This window comes from Mytilus californianus, unplaced genomic scaffold, assembly GCF_021869535.1.
Source record: "Mytilus californianus isolate M0D057914Y unplaced genomic scaffold, xbMytCali1.0.p SCAF_13, whole genome shotgun sequence".
NCBI classification, from domain to species: Eukaryota; Metazoa; Mollusca; class Bivalvia; order Mytilida; family Mytilidae; genus Mytilus; species Mytilus californianus.
The window spans coordinates 10,992,405-11,015,131 of NW_026262615.1; the positions used below are offsets into that span (position 1 = coordinate 10,992,405).

At 32.2% G+C, this 22,727-nt stretch overlaps 1 protein-coding gene across 1 annotated transcript; it reads left to right on the forward strand.

Annotated features, from left to right (window-relative positions):
* The first annotated feature begins 1,319 nt into the window (after window positions 1-1,319).
* On the forward strand, window positions 1,320-22,505 carry LOC127723851 (FMRFamide receptor-like). The gene is made up of 2 exons (XM_052230572.1): window positions 1,320-1,379; window positions 20,844-22,505. The coding sequence occupies exons 1-2, from the start codon at window positions 1,320-1,322 to the stop codon at window positions 21,939-21,941; spliced, it is 1,158 nt and encodes a 385-aa protein (XP_052086532.1). The 3' UTR covers window positions 21,942-22,505.
* Window positions 22,506-22,727: the final 222 nt, after the last annotated feature.

Genomic DNA, 22,727 nt, shown 5'->3' on the forward strand with positions numbered 1-22,727 from the left:
AAAAGGACCTTTACAAATAGTCAAGTCCGTCAAAGGACAGCTCTGAAACCTTATTTTCTTGATGATTTTAAAATTCATCAACGAATATTTCTTAAAAGGTTTGATATAAATCATGTGTTTACCTAAGTACTTGCAATTAAACTGATGATACCCTCGGAAACGGATAGTCCACCTGCAGAGATATCGACCAAATGCTGTAAAAAATGAAAACAACACTTTATACATTTAATTACAATACACGATACTTTTGTCAATATATAATTCTACTCTGATTCATTATTGTGTTGCTATCTGAATGATGAGGCATATCACATATGTTCCTGTTACGATACCTGAAGTAAATAGAAGATTTATCCCCAAAAAACATTCGCAAAAAAAATGACTATAGTGAGCTAAAAAGTTAAAGGAAAACACATGCAAAACAAATCAAATGAAATGAAATTCAACCATCAAAAAAAGTACACAACGTACATCCTATTTGTTTTTTTAATATAAAACGTAATATACAAAAAATCATTCGCACACACAATTGTCATTGCATAACCTTTATTGAATCAGATTTAACAAAAATTTTGAAGAGAAACACAAAATTTCGATTCTGAAGATGTAATTTCCAAACGTAAAAGCTTATACTCTTAAAGAGGTCGAACTTTAAATTAAAAGACAGTATTTTACTTTTATTTGTTTTTACTTTATCATAAAAATAAGAGCTGCATGATTGTCTTAATATGGCGTTTACAGATAGAATAACGGAATGTTTCGTTGTACTCAACTTAACATTGAAGTGAATAACTTGTATGCATCATTTAATTAAACAGTGGGAGATTAAAGCGGAGGCAGTTTACATATATTTATATTGATTGACTCCTTTATTCATATGAGACGTAAAACGTCTTGTCGATCATTGATCTGGGCACTACATATGTTTTAACAGTATTGGCTTCAATTAATTGAATGTATAGCCTTTTATCCTACTTACGGAGCCTGTAGATTTATTTTTGAATAACTTTCAACAGTTTTCTCATGTTGTTTTTCTCGTGTGATATATTATAGTAAACCGAGTATTATATCTTGTGGTTAAAAAATATGGAAACAATTGAACTTTGGAAAATCTTGATAATATATTTTGCTAGAAATTGCTGGGAAACTATTTGTTTTGGAAGATTACCTTTTCTACAGTCCAATTGATACGAATGTAAGAATAATAAGCGATTTTTTTTAACTAATGAAACAGACGAGGTCTTTTTATTGATACGAATGAATAAGTTAAGCTGTGCCACAACTATTCGTTACCCTTGAATAATAATTTTAAACAAAAGATGGATGACGGAGACAATTATATCCGTGATTTTCTTAGTGACTTTATAAAGGATATAAAGGTAAGACGTAGTTTAAAAGTTAAGTTTGTCATATTATAGTTGATGACAAGCATAAATAAAATATTTAAAACAGACTTTTTGACAAAAGAGTCAAAATGATATTTTATTATCTTATTTTGCTTAAGTTTACAAAATCAATTTAGTTGATGTTGAATGCGAAATAAAATTACCAAATTTGACATACAATTATCAATATTATAAGAACACGTAAATTAACATTATTTTACTTACAATGTATATTCCCATATAGGTCTGACACACTGGATTGTTCGTTTCAAATGTTTGAATGCTGGTTTGATTTAGTGCTTGTGTTTTATGGCATATACACACTAAAAGCTATAACAAGGGAAAGAACATAATATCAATCGACAGTAAAAAAAATTTTGCTGATTTAAGTTCTTTCATTCAGTATTTTGTTTTAAATAGAGACATTGTGTTGAGTGGTCACAGCACAAATTTCACCAAAAATCACGAGAAAGTGATTGTCAAAAGTCAGAAACATTGAAACGGTTAGAAAAGGTTTAATGTTTATAATATGTTCCGTAAATCAAAAATTGTTGAAACATAATCTGTCAAATTTCCAGCCGGATAACCAGGCGTTCTTGCTACCATACTTATATAAGGATGTCGATGGAACAGCAGGTACTCTATTCTGTCTAGGTTAAATGAAACCAGATAAACGAACGGATACACGGAAGGGTAACCAACTTCTCGAAAGGAAAGTTTTACTAGCTTTAAAACCATAGTCAGCCTTTCTTTTTCTTCTACAAATGTCAAATTGAGGAATATGACGGTTGTTTTCCGTGTGTTCCTTTGATTGATAGAGTCGACCGTTTAATTTTGTCAGGTTTTACCCCGTGTTGAATTTACATTGGATATCCGTATTTTTTTAAAATGTGTTTGAATTATTTTCTATAGATTAGAAATGCGTGTTGTTTAAGGAGGGGTGCTTTTTTCTCAGTAAGATAATTCTACAAGGCTACTACTCATTAACATTTTCTATTTGTGTTGTCCTGTTTGAAACTTAATGCGCAGGTATAATAGTTATATTTTGTTTTTTGTTTTATTTTTATTCTATTTTTCAGTTTGTTAAGCTAAACTCAAAATAACCGGGAATTTTCATAGCTGTACAAACATCATGTACATATTTCTAACTGTGAACCTATATAAGTACTGACTTTTACTAGTATTTGATAAGTTTGAACTTTGCAAACATTTACACTGTGTATTTTGTGAATTTATTTGTCGTTCATGCGACATTTTTGTCACGAAAGCGAGACTTAGCGATCCTAGATTCCGCCGTTTGCTTCGGCATTGGTGGCGTCAACATTAAGTCCTGTCTGTGGTTATCTTTAATTTTCGATATCAATAGCTTCGTCAAACTTGCATGGAAAGGAGTAGGGTCATTCAGACCCGGGTTTGGCCCAAGAAAATTAAGGTTTTGAGAACTATTTCAAATTTGCACATAATATTTAAAAACACATAAATTCAAGAAATTTAATAAATGAATGACATTATATTTTGTATGTAATGACGTCACAATTACGTCATAAAATGCACCAATTTCATGAAAACAAAGAAAATGTCAAATTTCATGCAGTTTTCCTTCACTATTTCCTTTGTGGAAACATCGTGCGCAGGCAAGATACAACAGACTAATTTAGGAGATTCTTTACTATACCTATTGACATAATCTAACCAAAAATAAAGTTGTTTTTTAGGTGCGCACATACTTTTCCAACCTTATATATACCTAAAGGCTGACGTAAAACAAGGCTAATCATGACATTTTACAAATTATACACATGATATCATAGATTGATCACATAGTAACACATTAAATGTGAAACTTGTTTTTATTTTCTGAAATTCCTTGAACATTGGTGCAGTTTGAACAAAGTTAAGAATATGTATAATAACTTTTCAATTTGCACTAACAACTTTGGAGAGAAGCTTGTTTATGTAAGTATCCAGAGCACAACTTTGGAAATATTTATTTTTATTTTTCCGTATTTTACTGATAAATGCACATAGTATGTTTACCAGAGTCAACAAGTAAATGCAGTCTGGGGTAAAAGTTTGTTATACATCTACTTTGTCAAACCCTCATACAATTTCATAAAACTTTGGCAGAAGCTATTTTATGATTAAGAGATAATGTTTGAAGCAAATGTTCGAGAATATATTTTTTTTCGTGTTCATTTTTTTTCTGTGATAGATGGACTTAGTTTAACAGTTAACATTTAGAGACAATCTGAGATTTAATTTTTATGACATGATAAATTTGTAAAACTACATGGATTGATTAAAAGTCAACATTACACTTTTACAATGGCAGCAGCAATCGTTGGCGAGACACTTGGGTCCGCGGAACCTTCAAGAATTGTAAATAGTGTGTAATAATATTTTTTGATAAAATTATAACCACAATTATTCGATTCAGGAGTTTAATGCAATTTGTTTAAGTCTTGCAACAACCCCAATATTTTGACAATATATTTGTGTTCTTCTTGTTGACCTACAAGATTGACATATTTCGAATAGTTTGCTAGGTTTATATGGACATCTTAACCTTTATTGCTTTAAAGAAATTAGTACTGTATGCATGCACGGAGTTCATGTAATGTCTGTTATATATCAACGGGAAAGTACTATGCCAAATATAACCATATATCAATTTAATCAAATTGTCCTGCTTGTTTGTCTTACATACGACCAATACAAACCGTATAATGATAAAAATCAACCGAACTGAACTTTTGATAGTCCGTTAAGATTGTTTAAATCTTTGACCATTTAAGGTCAAGTTAACCTAAGCATGTTATTCTAGAAAGAAGTGTTGCGCGTATACATGGAGTTCATATAGTGTATGTTATATATCAATACTAATGTACTATGTCATGTGTTTTTTATATGTCACATAGAATGTTCTCATTAAGTTTGGTAAGAAGTGTTGTTGCATAAAGTTGGCCAATTATCCGTATGATACAGATAAACATAAAAGAATAAATTAAAACCATAGGATCACAGTATGAAACATATTTGTTGAAACACTGAATAATAAAAATCATTATTTGTGGAGGAAGACAATCAGTTATAGTATATATATCAGCAGGTTTAAGAACTTTGAGCTTGCTTTTCAGTTTATGTGGGCATTCTAGGTACGGTTTGTGTGTACAATGAATATTAACGGAAACTTGTTAAGTTTATTTCTATTTTTGATTAGGATTTATTATGTTCAATAGCGCTTATCAATGTAATTGTTGCTTTTTTTTCAAAACAAACTGAGGATTTAGAACCCAGAAACCTCTTCTGTCGTTGTCTTCGATTTTACACCAGAACTGCGGTATTTGCGCAGTCAAATTGAATTGGCCGTATATGCAAATGTGGTCGTATATCATCTCCATAATGATTCGTTTCCATAGAATTTTACTTGTGACGTCAATGAAGAATACAAATCCTCGGAACTATATTTGTGTCTGCTTTACAATTCCAAGTTGACAATTTTTCACGCTAAATATTTTATTTGAAAAATTTTTGAGAGCAGTAAAGAAATAGGATATCAGCAGATTGTCTCGCAATCTACCTGCTTCTTAGCCTTAATTAGATATTTTTAAATATTTTTCCTGATTTAAATCCTTTACGTATGTTCTTCAAATAAGTGGTTGTTTTGTGTGTGTTTTTGTGGGATAACACATCGTATATCCATTGTATCTCTTTAATTAACTTAATTGAAACTTGCATAACCTACTACTTTAATCCATGATTCGGGTCTTAAAATGGAATCAAATGTACATTTGACACTGGTCTCTACTGAATCAGGTAATAAAGAAGCATACCAAAATTACACAGAAAAAAACCCATTAATTTTTCTAAACTTAATAGTACAACAGTTCTCTTATCCATTGCTGTACTATCTTAGTCGACATCTCATTAGTATTACATAACACGCACGTTTATATCTTTAACAAACGGACATCACTCCTATATTTTGGAAAAAGCCTTTTTTCTTTATCTGACATGGTTTCTTTACATTAGATTCTTACACGACATTTTATTCATAATAAGCTGCACTGCTATATTGTTCTAAAACACTGCTAATCTTACAGAATCCCAAGCTCATATAACTTATAATTTTCCAACTGTTGTATGTAACAACTTTCGATTCCTTGATACGCTCTTACATGCAATCAATATGTCTTTTTAGTTTATAGGCTATGTTGGATTGCTGACTGACCGACATATATATGATATATTCAAGCATCTTCTTGTATTCATTTGTATATATTTTGCAGAGTTTTTCATATGTACATAAAACAAGTTTCGACCGTTAACAAACCGACGTGGATCACAACGACGCATGCACAGCATGGTACTTTTACATCTCTCAACGAAGAATGTTTTGCTGGTCATTATTGTCATCTTGTTTATGTTGTTTTCACTTTTTTGAGCTCATATAGCATTTTCGAAGGACACGTTTTTGATCATTTGTCCGTACATATGTCTGGTTAATTTTGATGTGCTCTGTATTTGTATTGTCCCTCCATAGTCCATTATCATGAAAGTTAACATTGGCCAAAATTATAGATTTTATCCTTTTGTGTATCCCACATTGCGTGAGTCTACTAACCCATTGCATGTTAGTTACAGCAATCAGACCACATGTCATGCCTAAACTCTTATATGGGAAAATTACAAAAAATGTAAAACTATATAATTTTGTCCTTTTAATATTTCTATTTATAGAAATAAATTGAGCGATATACACCTAGTGGCTTTCTTGTTACTATGTTTATAAAATATTTAAAGGTTTAATTTAATGACAACAACTTGACATTAAGAACCACCACAATTTAAATTCACAAATTGTTTCACGTAAAAGGTTTGTGATTATTTCACTGGTATAATGCTTTTATCTTAACAAATCGAACGGTTGGGAATGTTTTAAGTTATCAATGGCATGTAGAATACTGAACACGTAATGTCTTAGTTTGAAGTTTGAAGGTCATACATTACTTTTATTGTACATCTTATACATTCACAACACCGGGAATCAACTAAGGGATTATAGCCTACGTAGCAGTAAACTATTCCTACCGTTCATGTGCATGGTGTTGAAAATGTGATTGGCATTTTGTGCCTAATCTTATCTTATAATTTTCTTTTTAATGTGATGCATAGTTTAATAACGAGTAATCCTATTCTTCAAGATGTAAATTTGCAAGAACGCGTAATTATCACATTTTTAATTCGTAATGTAGTTAACCTTTGATCACATTAGATGTTATTGCTGTACGTAACAATTAGAATTGATTGCCATACAGCAATAACAATGTACTATATTGTTGTGACTCGCAGACACTATGTGTAATTGTTGTTAGGAATAAGTAAAATGGATTGGACCTAGAGCATCAACACGCTGTATATATTAATAAACGATAAACAAAAAGATAAAATGATTCATTTAAAAGATTTACGGTTTGTTCTCACTCATTTTCTTTCCTTGAAACACGACCAGTGGGAATATGCGTGGGCAGTGATACTAAATACTTTTGACTTATTTGGAATTTTTGAGAAAACGATATATTTTTATAGTTGTGGTTGCTACATCTTAATTTTGATGACTGTGCAAATAGCAATGTGAAATAAAAAATTTGATGTCAATCCATAAACTGGGCTAGGCATATAAAATTATCTTTTTTTTCTAAATAATTTGATAATCAAAATACTATGCACGCTTTTTTTGTATGGATCACTAGGTGGTGGAAGACAATAATGCTATTAGCAACCTATATCGTATTTGAAATTCAATTATATCTTTGAAAGAGACAAAAATCAACAAACAACGAGTAATGATTGAAAAAGAGAAGTCGTTACCCCTCAAACATATTCCAAGTTTATTTACTTCCATACATTCATTTACGTCTTATAAGTTTGTTGTAGTTTGAAATAATTTTCAATGGAACTGAAACCGAATCAAGATACATATTTGTTTTAATGATAATATGCTAGTTTAACACACTTGGTGTTAATGTAGGTCAGGAGAAGAAATAATTTGTTGACCTCTAGATCTCATTTGATTTTTGTCTCGTGCTAGATGTGAAATTTCCTTATAGTTTTATGACACGAGTTTTTATATTGAAGTTTAATTATTTAATTAAATAATGGGAACAGTAGTATACCGCTGTTCAATAATCATAATTCGATTTCACTGAAACAAATCCGGGTCACAAACAAAAACCAAGGGAAACACATCAACTATAAGAGGAAAACATCGGAACAACATAAACTCTGAACTGCTACAAAAACAAACGTCATCATACATATAAATGGACTATTTGATAACAACTGCCATAATCCTGACTTGTTACAGGACATTTTAAGAATAAATGGTGGGTTGAACCTGGTAACACTTTCAATCCAATTTTCGTTGAAGGAAATAAAATGAATAATGATATATAACCCTAAAGTATGCAGCAACCTAACATTACAACTTTATCAACAAATTTACAGCTAAGGGTCATTATGCATTCAACTTCATGGATTTTCTATATGACATGTTTCCCAATCGGTTACAGCTAATGAAAGTAAAGAAATATCGGGTACTCATCAACTAGACGACAACCCAACGACAGAAATGTTTTATTTAATGATTAAGATAAATTATTACGGGTACCTTTGAAAATAATTTTAAAGATCAAGATAATTGTTATAAGGTTTTCGACCCTTTTCGTTACTTAGTTATTAAAAGCACGTTTTCTTAAGGAACATCCTTTTTCAGTCCACTTGTACTTTAGCATCTATCCAGTGATGACGTTCTTGAAAACAAGACATTTCTAAAAAATCTTTCATTACAGTATACCGGTATGTTGCAGATTAATACAAAACTATTATTCTATTTTTGTTTTTCATTGTTTCTGGTGCTTTAAGCTCAATCACAGTGGGCGAATCTAAATCTGTATAAATGAATATTAGTGATTAGATTTGAATGATAGAGCTATACTCTTTTTGATTATTATAGATTATCATCGTGATCAATAATGGCATTCATTCTCTGTATTTAAATGTAACACAGCATATCACTATTTGTTTAGATCTATTTCGATATGTACCTATCATTATTATTAATAATGTAACCTTACATATTATCCACGATATTAACAAAAATATAGCAGCTGGCATTCACTATCTGTATTTAATTGTAAATCGCTGTTTAGATTTGTTTAAATTTGTCTCCATATGTGCTTGTAAATGTGATTTATAATTAATATTGTTTCCTGACAAATTATCAGCGGATGAAGAACACTATTTCTGAAAAAATTGTTTTCAACACATCATGTGTACTTTGACAAACAGTTGTATCATTGGCAATCATACCGCATCTCCTTGTTTCTATATTTTATTAAATGAAGTCAATATGTTTCATTAACATGATTGAGGATTATTCATATCCTATTTTCTTTTGTCGTTTATTTTTTTTTTTTTTTTTTAACGCTTTACAGAATCAGAAGACAGTAAAAAATATGGACTCTGAAAATAGTCCTTTTGTAAACACACATATAACCAGGCTGATGGTAAGGCAAATATTGTTCACAAAGTTTTATTTTCCAAGTGAGGAGCCTTCAGTTTACTGGTTTTTCATGTTTTTGTGTCTATCATATTTGTTTTGTTTAGTTTTATTGTTTTGTCATAAACCGGATCATTTGTTTGAATGTTTGAATCGGATTACACCCACATCTGAAAATCTTGAGAAGACCTATAGTTGCTTACATCCACGTCATTTTGACTCTGGATTGTTATCATACCACATCTTTTTATTATAATAACGTATCAATACAATTTTAATGGCTTCAGAATATCACGCATTAATAATCACAATTGAACAATATGATGAAAATAAAGATATAACTTAATTAACAAAAAATACCTTAAGAAGATTTATTCCTTCCCTCATTAATCATGAAATGTCACATGATCCAACAATGTGCAAAAGCAATTATATTGTCATATCTCTGATGCATACAATTGTTATCCCCCTGTCTGAATGAACTTGTTGGAATATCAATTTCTATCTATAATCTGCTTATGATTAATCTTTTATTTTGTGACATTTTAACAGTTCTTTCTATTAACGTATATTAGCATGTGGAAAGATCATTTATACTTTTGCGATAACGGTTCTCTTAAATTTACTTTATCTTTGTAAAGTTATGATGTTGCAAATTCTGATTAAAAAACATATTAAACTAGTATTGATTAAATGAGGAATAATATGCAAGATGGAACTACATTTAAACTTCTTAATATGAGGAATTAGTAGTTTGAATATATACATATATATATATACACGTCTAAACACGTGACAACTTTATGACAGACATTCTCCATCGGATAACGCGTGGTTATACAGTTATAAATATCTTATTTCCGGTATGAGGTACATGCATGAACGCGATTATTTTAGGATCAGATTGTATTTTACTTTGTTTTTTGTCCGCTTGCTGGTTTGTTTCAAACGATCTAACATGATCTTGGGGAAGGGCACAACAACTAGTTCATTGTGTCTTTGAATATCATGTTAAGAAGATATTCGAACTTAAGTTTTCTGCATGCCCTATGTCAATATTTGGTTTGCTAGATTTAATATTGATAAAGAACGATTTTTATGTTGAAAATGCCGTCAAATTATAATGAATAAAAGACAAAATGTAAAGTATAGAAAAAAAACAAAAAAGTATCGATGAAGACCTATTGGCAATACATTCGAAAACTGATGATCGATGAAGAATGTATCAATGACTTCCATTCGAATACTTAACACAAACTTCCTCATGGTAATTAACTACAACATTTCTTAATTCTGTTTTCTTTTTCTCTCCCTTTTACTTTTTTCCAGTTGTGTTAGCGTGCAGTTTTATGGTACACCAGTTAAGTTTAACTGCATTCTATCTTGATAAGTTTTGCAAAAAAACATATGAAATCATCTAAAAATCATGTAACAGAGCTTTGAAATGCTCTGTTTAATAATCCTTTTAAGCCAGTTTCGTCTTTGACCAACATTGTTTTAAATAAATTGAACTATGAAAACCACATGCATTATTATATCGATACAAAGAAGTGAAATTCGTGTTTAGAATAAGTGCAGTAAATCTAATTATGGCACTCTCGACGGAGTTGGCTTGACATATTGTTATTCTACGTTTCTATTTTTTCTTTTTATTAATACTATGTCACCCTCAACGGAGTTGGGGTGATGTATTGTAATTCTAAGTTTCTTTTTAGTAGACATTTTTTATTTTAGTTCCAAACTGAAAGAAACTCCACCGGAATGGTAACTGGCATATGCTGATTTGCAGTTTGACTTCGGAATTTTCAAAATGGCTGCCGTTACCATGGAAAAAGCTAAAATATCAAAAATTTCAAAATGCTCCAAACTTAATGAAACTTTACAAAAATGATAATTTGCATGTGTAGATGCACTTTTTGACTTTGGAATTTTCTAAATGGATGCCGCTCGCCTGGCAATGGGGGTAGGGTGCCATCCGCTATTGCTTGCATTGGCAAATCTAGTTATTTTTATTCTTCCACCCTTTTTGTCCACGCTAGTTCTCGAAATTATATGGACCAATCTTCATGGAACTATACTATAATGTTGACCACCATGTGAAGTTGTGCACCAGACTTTGGAATGTGCAAGATGGCCACGGTTACCATTAAAACTAAAAAATGTAAAAAAAAATCAAAATTATAAATCTTTCGTTATAAGAGCCAACCTAATGAAACTTTATGCAAATGTTGCCAGTGGTGCCCTGAGGTACCAACTGTACTTAGAAATACCAAAATGGCTGCCATTGCCATAGAAACGGGGGGAAAGTTTAACATTGACTCTAAACACATTAAAGCTGTATTTTCTTTAAGAATATTCAATGAAACCTAATGGAACTTTATGGATATATACAATGGCATATGTCAATGACTTATTCGTCTTTTGAATTTTGGAAATGCTCCCGTTTCCATTGAAACAGCAAAAATTCAAAAATTTCAAAATACTCAAAATTTCTGAAAATTATCAGGAATGCTAGCTGGCTAGATATCAGGAAATGATATTTGACTTTGGAGTTTTCAAAATGACTGCATTTTAGTGGAAATGTGGGAAGGGTGCCATCCGCTATTGAATGCTATAGCAAGTCTAGTTTCTTATTTTTATTCTTCCACACTTTTTGTCCAAGCTTTTTCTCAGAATTGCATAGACCAATCTTGATAGAACTATGCTATAATATTGACCACTACGTAAAGTTGTGCACCTGTCTTTCGAATGTGCAAGATGGCCACGGTTACCATGAAAACTAAAAAAATGTAAAAAAAAAATCATAATTCTAAATCTTACATTATGAGACCTAACTGGATGAAACTTGATGGTAATGTTACCTGGTATGCCTAGATGTGTAGACAATATTTAGAAGTTCCAAAATGGCCGCCATTGTCATGGAAACAGGGCGAAAGTTTAACATTGACCCTATGGGAAAACACATTAAAGCTGTATTTTCTTAAAGAATATTGAAGCAATCCCAAAAAAACTTTATGGATATGTAACACGGCGTGTGCCAATGTGGCATCAATCTTTTGAAATTTGGAAATGGTCACCGTTACCATGGAAACATAAAAAAATACAAAAATTTCAAAATGCTCTAATCTTGATGAAACTTTACAAACATGTTAATTGCAATGTGTAGATGTGCTGTTTAACTTTGGAATTTTCAAAATGGCTGCCGTAACCGTGACAATGGGAAGGGGTGCTACCCGCTATTGCTTGCAATGGCAAATCTGGTTATCATTTTTATTCTTCCACACAATTTGTCTACACTTTTTTTCGGAATTGAATGGACCAAAGTTAATAGAACTATACCATAATGTGGACCACTATGTGAAGTTGTGCAAGAGACATTGGAATGATTCAAAATGGCCATCGTTACCATGGAAACGGAAAAAAGTAAAAAAAAATCAAAATCTAAATCTTTTATTATAACACCTTTTCGGTAAAAATTTATGGAAATGTTACCTAATATGCCTTAATGTGCAGACAGTATTTAAAAATTCCAAAATGGCCGCCATGGTCATGGAGACAGGAAGAAAGTTTAACATTGACCCTATGAGGAAATACATTAACGCAACATTTTCTTAAAGATTATAACATCAAACCAAATGAAACTATAGGATATGTAACATGGCAAGTGCCAATGTGGCATTTGTCTTCGGAATTTTGGAATTGGTCACCGTTACCATGGAAACAGCAAAAATATCAAAAATTTCAAAATACTCCAAACTTGATGAAACTTTACAAAAATGTTAATTGGCATGTGTAAATGGATTGTTTGACTTTCAAAATGGCTGTCCATTTTTTTTGTCCAGCTTATATCTCGGAATTTTATGAACCAGTGTTAATGGAACTATACAAAAATGATAACCAGCATGTGCAGATTTGCAATCGGGGAATGGCATTTTTAAGATGGCCGCCGTTACCATGAAAACAGCAAACATGTCCAAAATTTCAAAATGCTCCAAACTTAATGAAACTTTACAATAATGTTAATTGGCATGTGTAGATGCACTCTTTGACTTTGGAATTTTCAAAATGGCTGCCATTACCCTGGCAATGGGGGGACTAGGGTTCCATCCGTTATTACTCGCTATTACAAATCTAGTTTTATTTGCTATTTAAACTTGTTTGTTTTTTCACTAATATAGGAAGTTCTAGATATGGTTTAAACACTAAAGATATAAAAATAAGAAAATGTGGTATAGTTGCAAATGAGACAACTCTCCAGAAGAGACCCAATGACACAGAAATAGTTTGCCAAATCTCTTGACAAATGGACAAACAAATACAAAATATAGAATATGGTACACCTGTTAGGTTTAACAGGTTTAAATGAAATCACCCAACAATAATGTAACACGGCTCTAAAATGTTATGTTTAATAATCCTCTTAAATTAGTTTAGTCATTGACCGATATAGTTTGAATAGTTTTGAATAGAATGAACAATAAACACCACATGCCTCCTCTTAACGATCAAATGAAGTGTAATTATCATTTAGTGTTGGTGCAGTATATCTCATTTTACGTCCTGTTGTGCTACCCGCTATTGCTTGCAATGGCAAATCTAGTTACCATTTTTATTCTTCCACACAATTTGTCTACACTTTTTTTCGGAATTGAATGGACCAAAGTTAATAGAACTATACCATAATGTGGACCACTATGTGAAGTTGTGCAAGAGACATTGGAATGATTCAAAATGGCCATCGTTACCATGGAAACGGCAAAAAGTAAAAAAAAATCTAAATCTAAATCTTTTATTATAACACCTTTTCGGGTAAAAATTTATGGAAATGTTACCTGGTATGCCTTAATGTGCAGACAGTATTTAAAAATTCCAAAATGGCCGCCATGGTCATGGAGACAGGAAGAAAGTTTAACATTGACCCTATGAAGAAATACATTAACGCAACATTTTCTTAAAGATTATAACATCAAACCAAATGAAATTTATTTCTATTCCGTTATATTTGGAATTTCCCTATTCTATTTCTATCTTTAGACTTGTGGTACAAGTTTGGCTAGTATGTAAATCAGAAGTGGTCTGATGTTACTGTTGTTTTCTGCACGAATATTTCGAGGGCGGTAGTACGGGTGGGGTTTTATAGGCATATATAAGTCCTGATTACGTTTTATTATTATCGATGTGCTCCAGTAACTTTGATAGACGAAGTTAACGTTAACCTCTGCATAATATGTCCGAGGAAGGCTCCGACCATGATGAACGCCGTGCTACTACTCAACATGCTGAAAATAGTAACGAAACAGAGTTAAGTACGGACGGGGTTATTTCGCTTTTCATTTCAGCTTTAAACAATGCTTTAGAGAAGCAAAAACATTCCTTGATTAATCATTTCGAAGCTCGTTTAGGAAAAAGTGTTAAAGCAACCGGTGTCGACCAACCAGAATTTGTATTCCAAAGTGAGGGAATTAAAGTGCAACATTCGTTTAATACCGAGAGTCTGATGAGGCTTGCTGCCGTTGAAAGTTGTATAAAGCTTGGAAACGCTTCCGAAGTTAGTGAAATTATTACTCAGGAAAAGGAAATCACCCGTAAGCGTAACAAAATTCTAAAGATAGCCGACAAGCATGGATGGGACACGGTTAAAGAGTACTTGGATAGTCCGTTGGCCGACAATAAAGAAGATGCTAGTGATTTGCGTTCTGCTATTTCCAGGGCTTCTCGTAAAAGAAGTTTCAAGCCGTACAGTAAACCAGAATCTTCCAATAGTGGTTCCGGAAAAGGAGAATTCAATTCCAGGAGTTTTTTTCGTGGCCTTGGCCAAGTCAGTGATACCGAGTTCTCCAAAGCAGGCTAGTCAGAAAGTTACAAGTGTTTCTATTGTAACCAGCCCGGGCACTTTGCAAGGAACTGCCCCGAAAAAAGGATTCCTACAGCGACAGTTGGTGCACCAAAGTTCCAGGAACAGAACACAGGAAAGACCCAGTAACAAAACAGATACAGACATAGATGAAGATCAATGGAAACAATTTGAGTGTTATGCCAATGATTCGAGATTTGCCAGTATCATACGAGATTTACCCTCTTTTGTCGAATCGTCTAGATCAAATTCTACAATTAAGAAATACAAGTGCTATTTTAAAAAGTTTGAAAAATGGTGTGTTTCATGTTCACTTGAGTGTTTACCAGCGACAACTACTACGATTTCTATGTATATAGGTGGACTCATTCATGGGGGATCCAGTGTTGCGATTTTAGATGCAAGTTTTTATTCAATAAAATGGTTTCATGACTTTAATTTCAAACATAATCCTTGTTCAGACAAATTCCTTGGTCTTATTTATGAAGGAGGAAGGAGATTGCTAAATAAACCTATAAACAAAAAAGAACCTATTACGCCAGATATATTAAGGAAAATTGTTTTGAAGTTCGGAGATCATAATAATCTCAAAATATTGCGTGTAGTAGTATTATTTCTGTTAGGATTTTCTGGATTTTTGAGGTATAGTGAATTGGCTAACATTAAGATGAATAATATTGAGTTTCAAGTCAGTCATGTTAAAATTCGCATTGATAAAAGCAAAACTGATTTATACAGAAGGGGTAATTCTGTTGTTATAGCTGCAACAGGTACAGATTTATGTCCAGTTTTTTGGTTAAATAAGTATATCAATTTAGCTGAATTGAGCAAAAATTCTGATAGCTATATTTTCAGAGCACTGTCTTTTATGAAATCGAAGGATGTTTATAAATTATGTAATATAAATAGTCCATTGTCCTATACCAGAGCGAGAGAAATTTTGTTAGAGAGTTTATCAGATATTGGTTTAGATAAGCTTAAGTTTGGGCTTCATAGTTTGAGAAGTGGTGGCGCTTCTACGGGGGCTAATAGAGGAGTCTCTGATAGGTTACTTAAAGTCCACGGTAGATGGGCTTCTGATCAAGCCAAAGATGGGTATATTAAAGACAATTTAAAATCTCAAATGGCTGTTTCCTTGAATCTTGGCATATAGTTCTCAAATTATTTATTCCTTTGTTTTATCGAAGTTACTGCGAGCAAACAAACCTAAATTATGACTTGTCTCTTATTTAGCCATGTATTTAGAATAGAAATGTTTTAAATTCGGACGAATTCATGAGGGAGAATTTAAATTTATTTCTATTCCGTTATATTTGGAATTTCCCTATTCTATTTCTATCTTTAGACTTGTGGTACAAGTTTGGCTAGTATGTAAATCAGAAGTGGTCTGATGTTACTGTTGTTTTCTGCACGAATATTTCGAGGGCGGTAGTACGGGTGGGGTTTTATAGGCATATATAAGTCCTGATTACGTTTTATTATTATCGATGTGCTCCAGTAACTTTGATAGACGAAGTTAACGTTAAGCTCTGCATAATATATTACAGTTATGTTTGTATTGATATGTATTTAGAGGACATTGTGAATGTATATAGATGGAATTGTGGTATATTTTTGTAATTTGTAAAATGTTTACAAGATATTAAATGTTGTTTCGCTGAGAAAATAAGAAAGTTACAGCGAGCAAACAAACCTAAATTATGACTTGTCTCTTATTTAGCCATGTATTTAGAATAGAAGAAATGTTTTAAATTCGGACGAATTCATGAGGGAGAATTTAAACTATAGGATATGTAACATGGCAAGTGCCAATGTGGCATTTGTCTTCGGAATTTTGGAATTGGTCACCGTTACCATGGAAACAGCAAAAATATCAAAAATTTCAAAATACTCCAAACTTGATGAAACTTTACAAAAATGTTAATTGGCATGTGTAAATGGATTGTTTGACTTTCAAAATGGCTGTCCATTTTTTTTGTCCAGCTTATATCTCGGAATTTTATGAACCAGTGTTAATGGAACTATACAATAATGATAACCAGCATGTGCAGATTTGCAATCGGGGAATGGCATTATTAAGATGGCCGCCGTTACCATGAAAACAGCAAACATGTCCAAAATTTCAAAATGCTCCAAACTTAATGAAACTTTACAATAATGTTAATTGGCATGTGTAGATGCACTCTTTGACTTTGGAATTTTCAAAATGGCTGCCGTTACCCTGGCAATGGGGGGACTAGGGTTCCATCTGTTATTACTCGCTATTACAAATCTAGTTTTATTTGCTATTTAAACTTGTTTGTTTTTTCACTAATATAGGAAGTTCTAGATATGGTTTAAACAATAAAGATATAAAAATAAGAAAATGTGGTATGGTTGCAAATGAGACAACTCTCCAGAAGAGACCCAATGACACAGAAATAGTTTGCCAAATCTCTTGACAAATGGACAAACAAATACAAAATATAGAATAATAAAAGAAAATATTAGAGAGAATAAATGATGCTAAAATATAAAGAATAAAGTATAATTGAAAAAAAAAAAAATTAACAAATAGAGACCAATTACCTTAACTATTAAGGAATCTTAAACAAAGGACTCCTCATTCAGATTTTCATCAAGTTTGGATAATTTCTTTTTCTTTCCCCTTTTCTTTATTTTATTATTATTATTTTTTTTTCCTCTTCTACCAGTTGCGTAAGCATGCGGGTTTATGGTACACCTGCTAGGTTTAACAGGTTTAAATGAAATCACCCAACAATAATGTAACACGGCTCTAAAATGTTATGTTTAATAATCCTCTTAAATTAGTGTAGTCATTGACCGATATAGTTTGAATAGTTTTGAATAGAATGAACAATAAACACCACATGCCTCCTCTTAACGATAAAATGAAGTGTAATTATCATATAGTGTTAGTGCAGTATATCTCATTTTACGTCCTGTTGTTGATTTACAACGTGTTTATTGCATAAATATAGAAGGACAGACGTTTAGAAAAGAAATTAAATAAGAATAAATTTCAAATCAAATATGAAATTTGACATTTATTGCTAATACTTCATTCGTTTTCCTAAGCCAAAATTCCTTCTACCTTTCGTTCAATCAACTTTGAAAATATGCTTTTGATGAAATGTTATGTTGATGTGACAATAATCGCTACGGATTGGCGGTAGATAAAGTAAAAGATCCCTCTGGTCAGTTATACATTGCAGGTGCATCATATGTGTAAACTTTATGCTATATAATAAACTTACATACAATTTTTGCATAATGTTCAAACATTGTTGTCTTATTTGTGACTAAACGTTAAAACTAGTTGACCTCTACATCGACTCTGTATTTTCTCAAAATGACTTTTCGTTTGTGTGTACAAATCTTTCAATCACACTTTTAAGTTTATTTAATTTTTATTTATATTTGTCGTTTATGATACCCAGCATTACATATTACCCGTTGCCACAATAGGGAGGATGAAGTACCATATTGAATAAGATAACTCCTTTTAAAATTTAATATTTTAAGTCAAAAATCAATATTTTCAGATTATTGGTACATAATAAAAATCTACATGTCCCTTTCTGTTGCCGCATTGTTTCTGTGTTGTATTATATAGCATACAGTTTACACTTATGATAAACCTTACGTAGTGTATCTCTCTTTTTCAATACACTGGATAATACGTCTTGTAATGATAACACGGACTTATTTCCTATGTTATCTTGGAACGTATTATGTCCAGCTTACAAATTTGTGCAAACTATAAAATCGCATACCTAAGTGACTGTGAGTAATGAATAAGATATAAACATGAACTCACTTAATGCTCAAGGGTATTCTACATAGTGTATATACTAGCCTCTAATTTGGAATACAGATCTAAATCCCTTGATTTGCATATGACTTTGATTGTCGGTGTACATCTCATTGTATTTCAGTAAAGTGTACACTTTAGCCAACGGTGGAAGCAAGTCTAGTAACCGCTTGACTTTGTCTGTAATTTCATTCGTCTGTCCGTCAGCGCAATGATTTTATATTTGGTATGTAGCTTTATTATGTTGAAAGTAAACAAGTTACCGCGCAGACTGTAAGCCAACTTTTTTTCGCTGATACTTTATTTCGCGTTAAGCCCTTTCTAGTCCACTTTGCAGCGATTTATTTTCGCGAATTTCTAATTAACTTGATGTAGTTAAATAAGGAAAGATTCAAGTTTCACATATTTGCGACGATTTATGTTCGCATTGTTTTTTCTTCTCGCGAATGTCGCGAAAATAAATTGCTCGCGAAAATAAGTTGGTTTATAGTACTTTTTTTTGGATAGTTTTAAATTTTACATTCTCTTTGTACACGGATATTGTTTTTCCATTTGTTCGTGGCTTTCATGGAATGTTGATACTGTTAATTTAGTCTGGAGTAGAAGTGTTTAAGCAATTACTAATATCACTTCCGATAGTTTAAAATTTGAAAATACTTTTTGAACAAGGAACAGTGTTTTTGCTTCAATGAACGGGAGCGATTTATTTTTGGTCTGAAATGTGATAATGTTAGATTGCAGTGTGTAGTTAATCACATAATTCATTAGCACATATAAATATGTATGTCTTCAAACCTTTAAACAATATGATAATTTTTACACAAAATATACAGTTACATTCTAACATTTTCGTCTTTAAGCGTTACATCAAAGAACGTACTTTATTCATATCCTATTGAACGTACTTTTAAAAATTATTCTTATCCATCATATTTCAATACAGATAGTCCCTAAATCAATTACACGCAGGTCCATGCCCAGTATTGGTGTTGGTAAAAAAAAAACATTGTATCGGTATATTCCGTTGAAAAATAGTGTGTAAATAACTCTTAATGAACAGTAAGCCAATAATAGCGAAGACACATTGATTTTCGAAAAACGAATCTGGTGCAGAAATATTGGCACCGTTTATGTTATTAGCATGTGTAATGTTGCAGATTTCTAGGATAATCGTTAACTTCATCTATCATTGTTGATTTTATACTTTTGTCGTAATTTAATTTGTTCTGCCTTTGGCGGCTTCATGACCCTGTCAAATCGCAATACTATGTCTAAAAAATAGAATGTTTCACATTGGAATTGATACATGATTCAAATGTTGTCGTTGAAACGAAAAATAAATGTCAAAAGATATGCGTAAACAAAATTTAAAAGCTGATCATACACAGCAGTCCGTCATGTTTGTATTTCGTTCAATGGTGACGCATTAATCAGACCGTATGTTTTACTGTTTGCATTGTTTAATATTTCGTTATGCCGATGCCTTTTATATAATTTACATACCACCAAGTGTTACATCCACGCCATGTTGTCTCTGGTAGTTTGCTGATACCAAACCTCAACATTGATACATTCAGAATCTACAAGTGTCTAGATTTTCTCTTTTTAATCTAAGTTTTCTAATTAGCAAAAAGTTATCATCTGGCAGGTCTATATATTATGAATCAAACTTACATACGCAAGCGATATCTTATAATACTAATTAGAATAGGAAAATATTATCAGTATAAGATAGACACCTAAGTAATACGTCATTGGTTCCCTCAAGAATTCAAACTTACCAACACTTTATTAATATCTCACTACGCGTAATACAAAATCATAGAAATCAGAAGATGTGGTGCGATTGTCAATCAGATAACTCCCACCAAAGACCAAATGATATGGAATTTGGGTTTTTCGTAATTGAAAGATTTGTATATTGCATCACATATTGTTCCAGAGAGCGTCGTGCTTACTTTGCGTTTTTGATTTTTTAATGGGGACGGGATTGTCGTATGTGTACGTGTATGTGTAAGTTGGATGTTCACTTTTTTTTTTACAGATGGGGTTGTTTTTAGGGATGTTTTTCTGCTATTATTGTTGTTTTGTTCTTTAGAGGTGAGGGGGCATTTGCAATATACCTGTATCTAACTTACCATTACATCTTTAATGGAATTGAACCCGACATATCTTTTATTGATATAATTTAAATTGTTTTTAGATATAACTTTATTATGTGTATTTCAGATCAACCAATCCGACTATCTGTCATGTGGAAATGGATCGAACCTCACATGTGATGACAAGTGGAACACAGGTCGAGGTTCAGTTCACAGGTCAATTGGGTCAGATGTATTTACATATGTCACACCGGTAATACTTGCTGTAGGAATAACCGGGAATACAATTTCCTTATTAGTGTTTCTTACTAAGAACATGAGGAAGTTATCTGCAAGCGTATATCTCGCAGCACTATCAACAGCTGATCTCATGGCTTTGATATTTTATGTCCTTGTTGAGTGGATAAAAAAAGGAATACCAGTCGGTTCCGGACAAGTTACAGCTCCGTTTTTGGAAAGTAATGGAGTATGTCAGATTATTTTGTTTATGTCGTATTCTTTCCGTTTTCTTTCGGCTTGGCTTGTAGCATGTTTCACATTAGAAAGATATGTCGGGGTTTGTCATCCATTAAAACGGAAGGATGTATGTAACCTACGATCTTCAAAAAGAATCGTTTTCTTCGCAATAGTTGTTTCCTTCGTGATAGCCTCATTCCGACCATGGCTGAGCGAAGTGCTTTATATTGGGCCCAATAATGTTCCATCGTGTACAAGACGAGTAGAACACACATACCTGTCATTCATTTATGACTGTATTTTTGGTGTGTGTATCACCTTTTTGCCATTCCTGATTATAACGATACTGAATACACTGATCATTCGGAAGTTGATCACTCGAAACAAAAGACACAGACGGGTGAAAATAATAACAGAGGAAAGCATAATTCGATTAGAATTTACCATCATTTTGATAACTATATCATTTTGCTTCATCGCTTTTAATACTCCATATGCCATTATATGGTTTAAACATTTTCTGCAAATGAGCTCTATACGGATGGAGGATAGTTTGTACGTTCCAACAAATCAAAACTTGTTGATTTTTACGAAGACTATATTTTTTATGAATTATTGCATTAACTTTTTCCTGTATAGTATAACAGGTGCTTACTTCCGGAAAGAACTCAAAATGTTATTTACATATAGAAGTAAAGTTTATCAAAGTTATCACAAATGCTCCCTCCCTAACTCAACAGCAACAACACCACAATCGTGGATTGCTTGAAATATGAAAACAAAAACAAAAAACGGTTCAATGTTCATGAAGGTTTAAAATTTACAGTTCAATATAGGTGTAAAGTTCACAGTTCAATAAAGGTGTAAAACTAGCTGTATCAATGAATAATTTCATATGAGGAATGCTTTATTTTATTTCATTTCTCATCTTGTGACAAAAGACGATTCGATATTGATAATTACCTGACATGTGCAATGTTTAAATAAATAGACATGTGAGTTATATTTCAATGAAATACCAAACAATCAGCAAAAATGACTTGAAGACAATTAAATTAAGATCAGATACAGGTTGTGCGAAACGTCATATGGCATTCATATTTAATTTATTTCAGTATTTGCAAGATTTCATATTGTGTTTTGGCTTAAGTTCGTTTTCTACAACTATTTAAACATTGCCAGTTTTAGCGAGACTTCGAAGTACAAAAAACAGTTCGACCAAGTTTTCCCCTGATTTGGTAAAGGGTTTCTGTTGTTGACTTGTTTTTTTCTTCAGTTGTATTCATGAACAAAGATTATTGATGGACCCACTTTTTAGAAGAGAGACGAAAGATACCAGAGGGACATTCAACCTCATAAGTCGAAAAAAAAAAGATCTGACAATGCCATGACTAAATAAAAAGACCAACAGACAAACAGTAGTACACAAAAAATAACATAGAAAACTAAAGACTGAGCAACACTAACTCCACAAAAATTTGGGGTGATTTCAGGTGCTCTTAAAGTGTAAGCAGATCCTGCGTCACATGTGGCACTCGTCGTGTTGCGCAGGTTA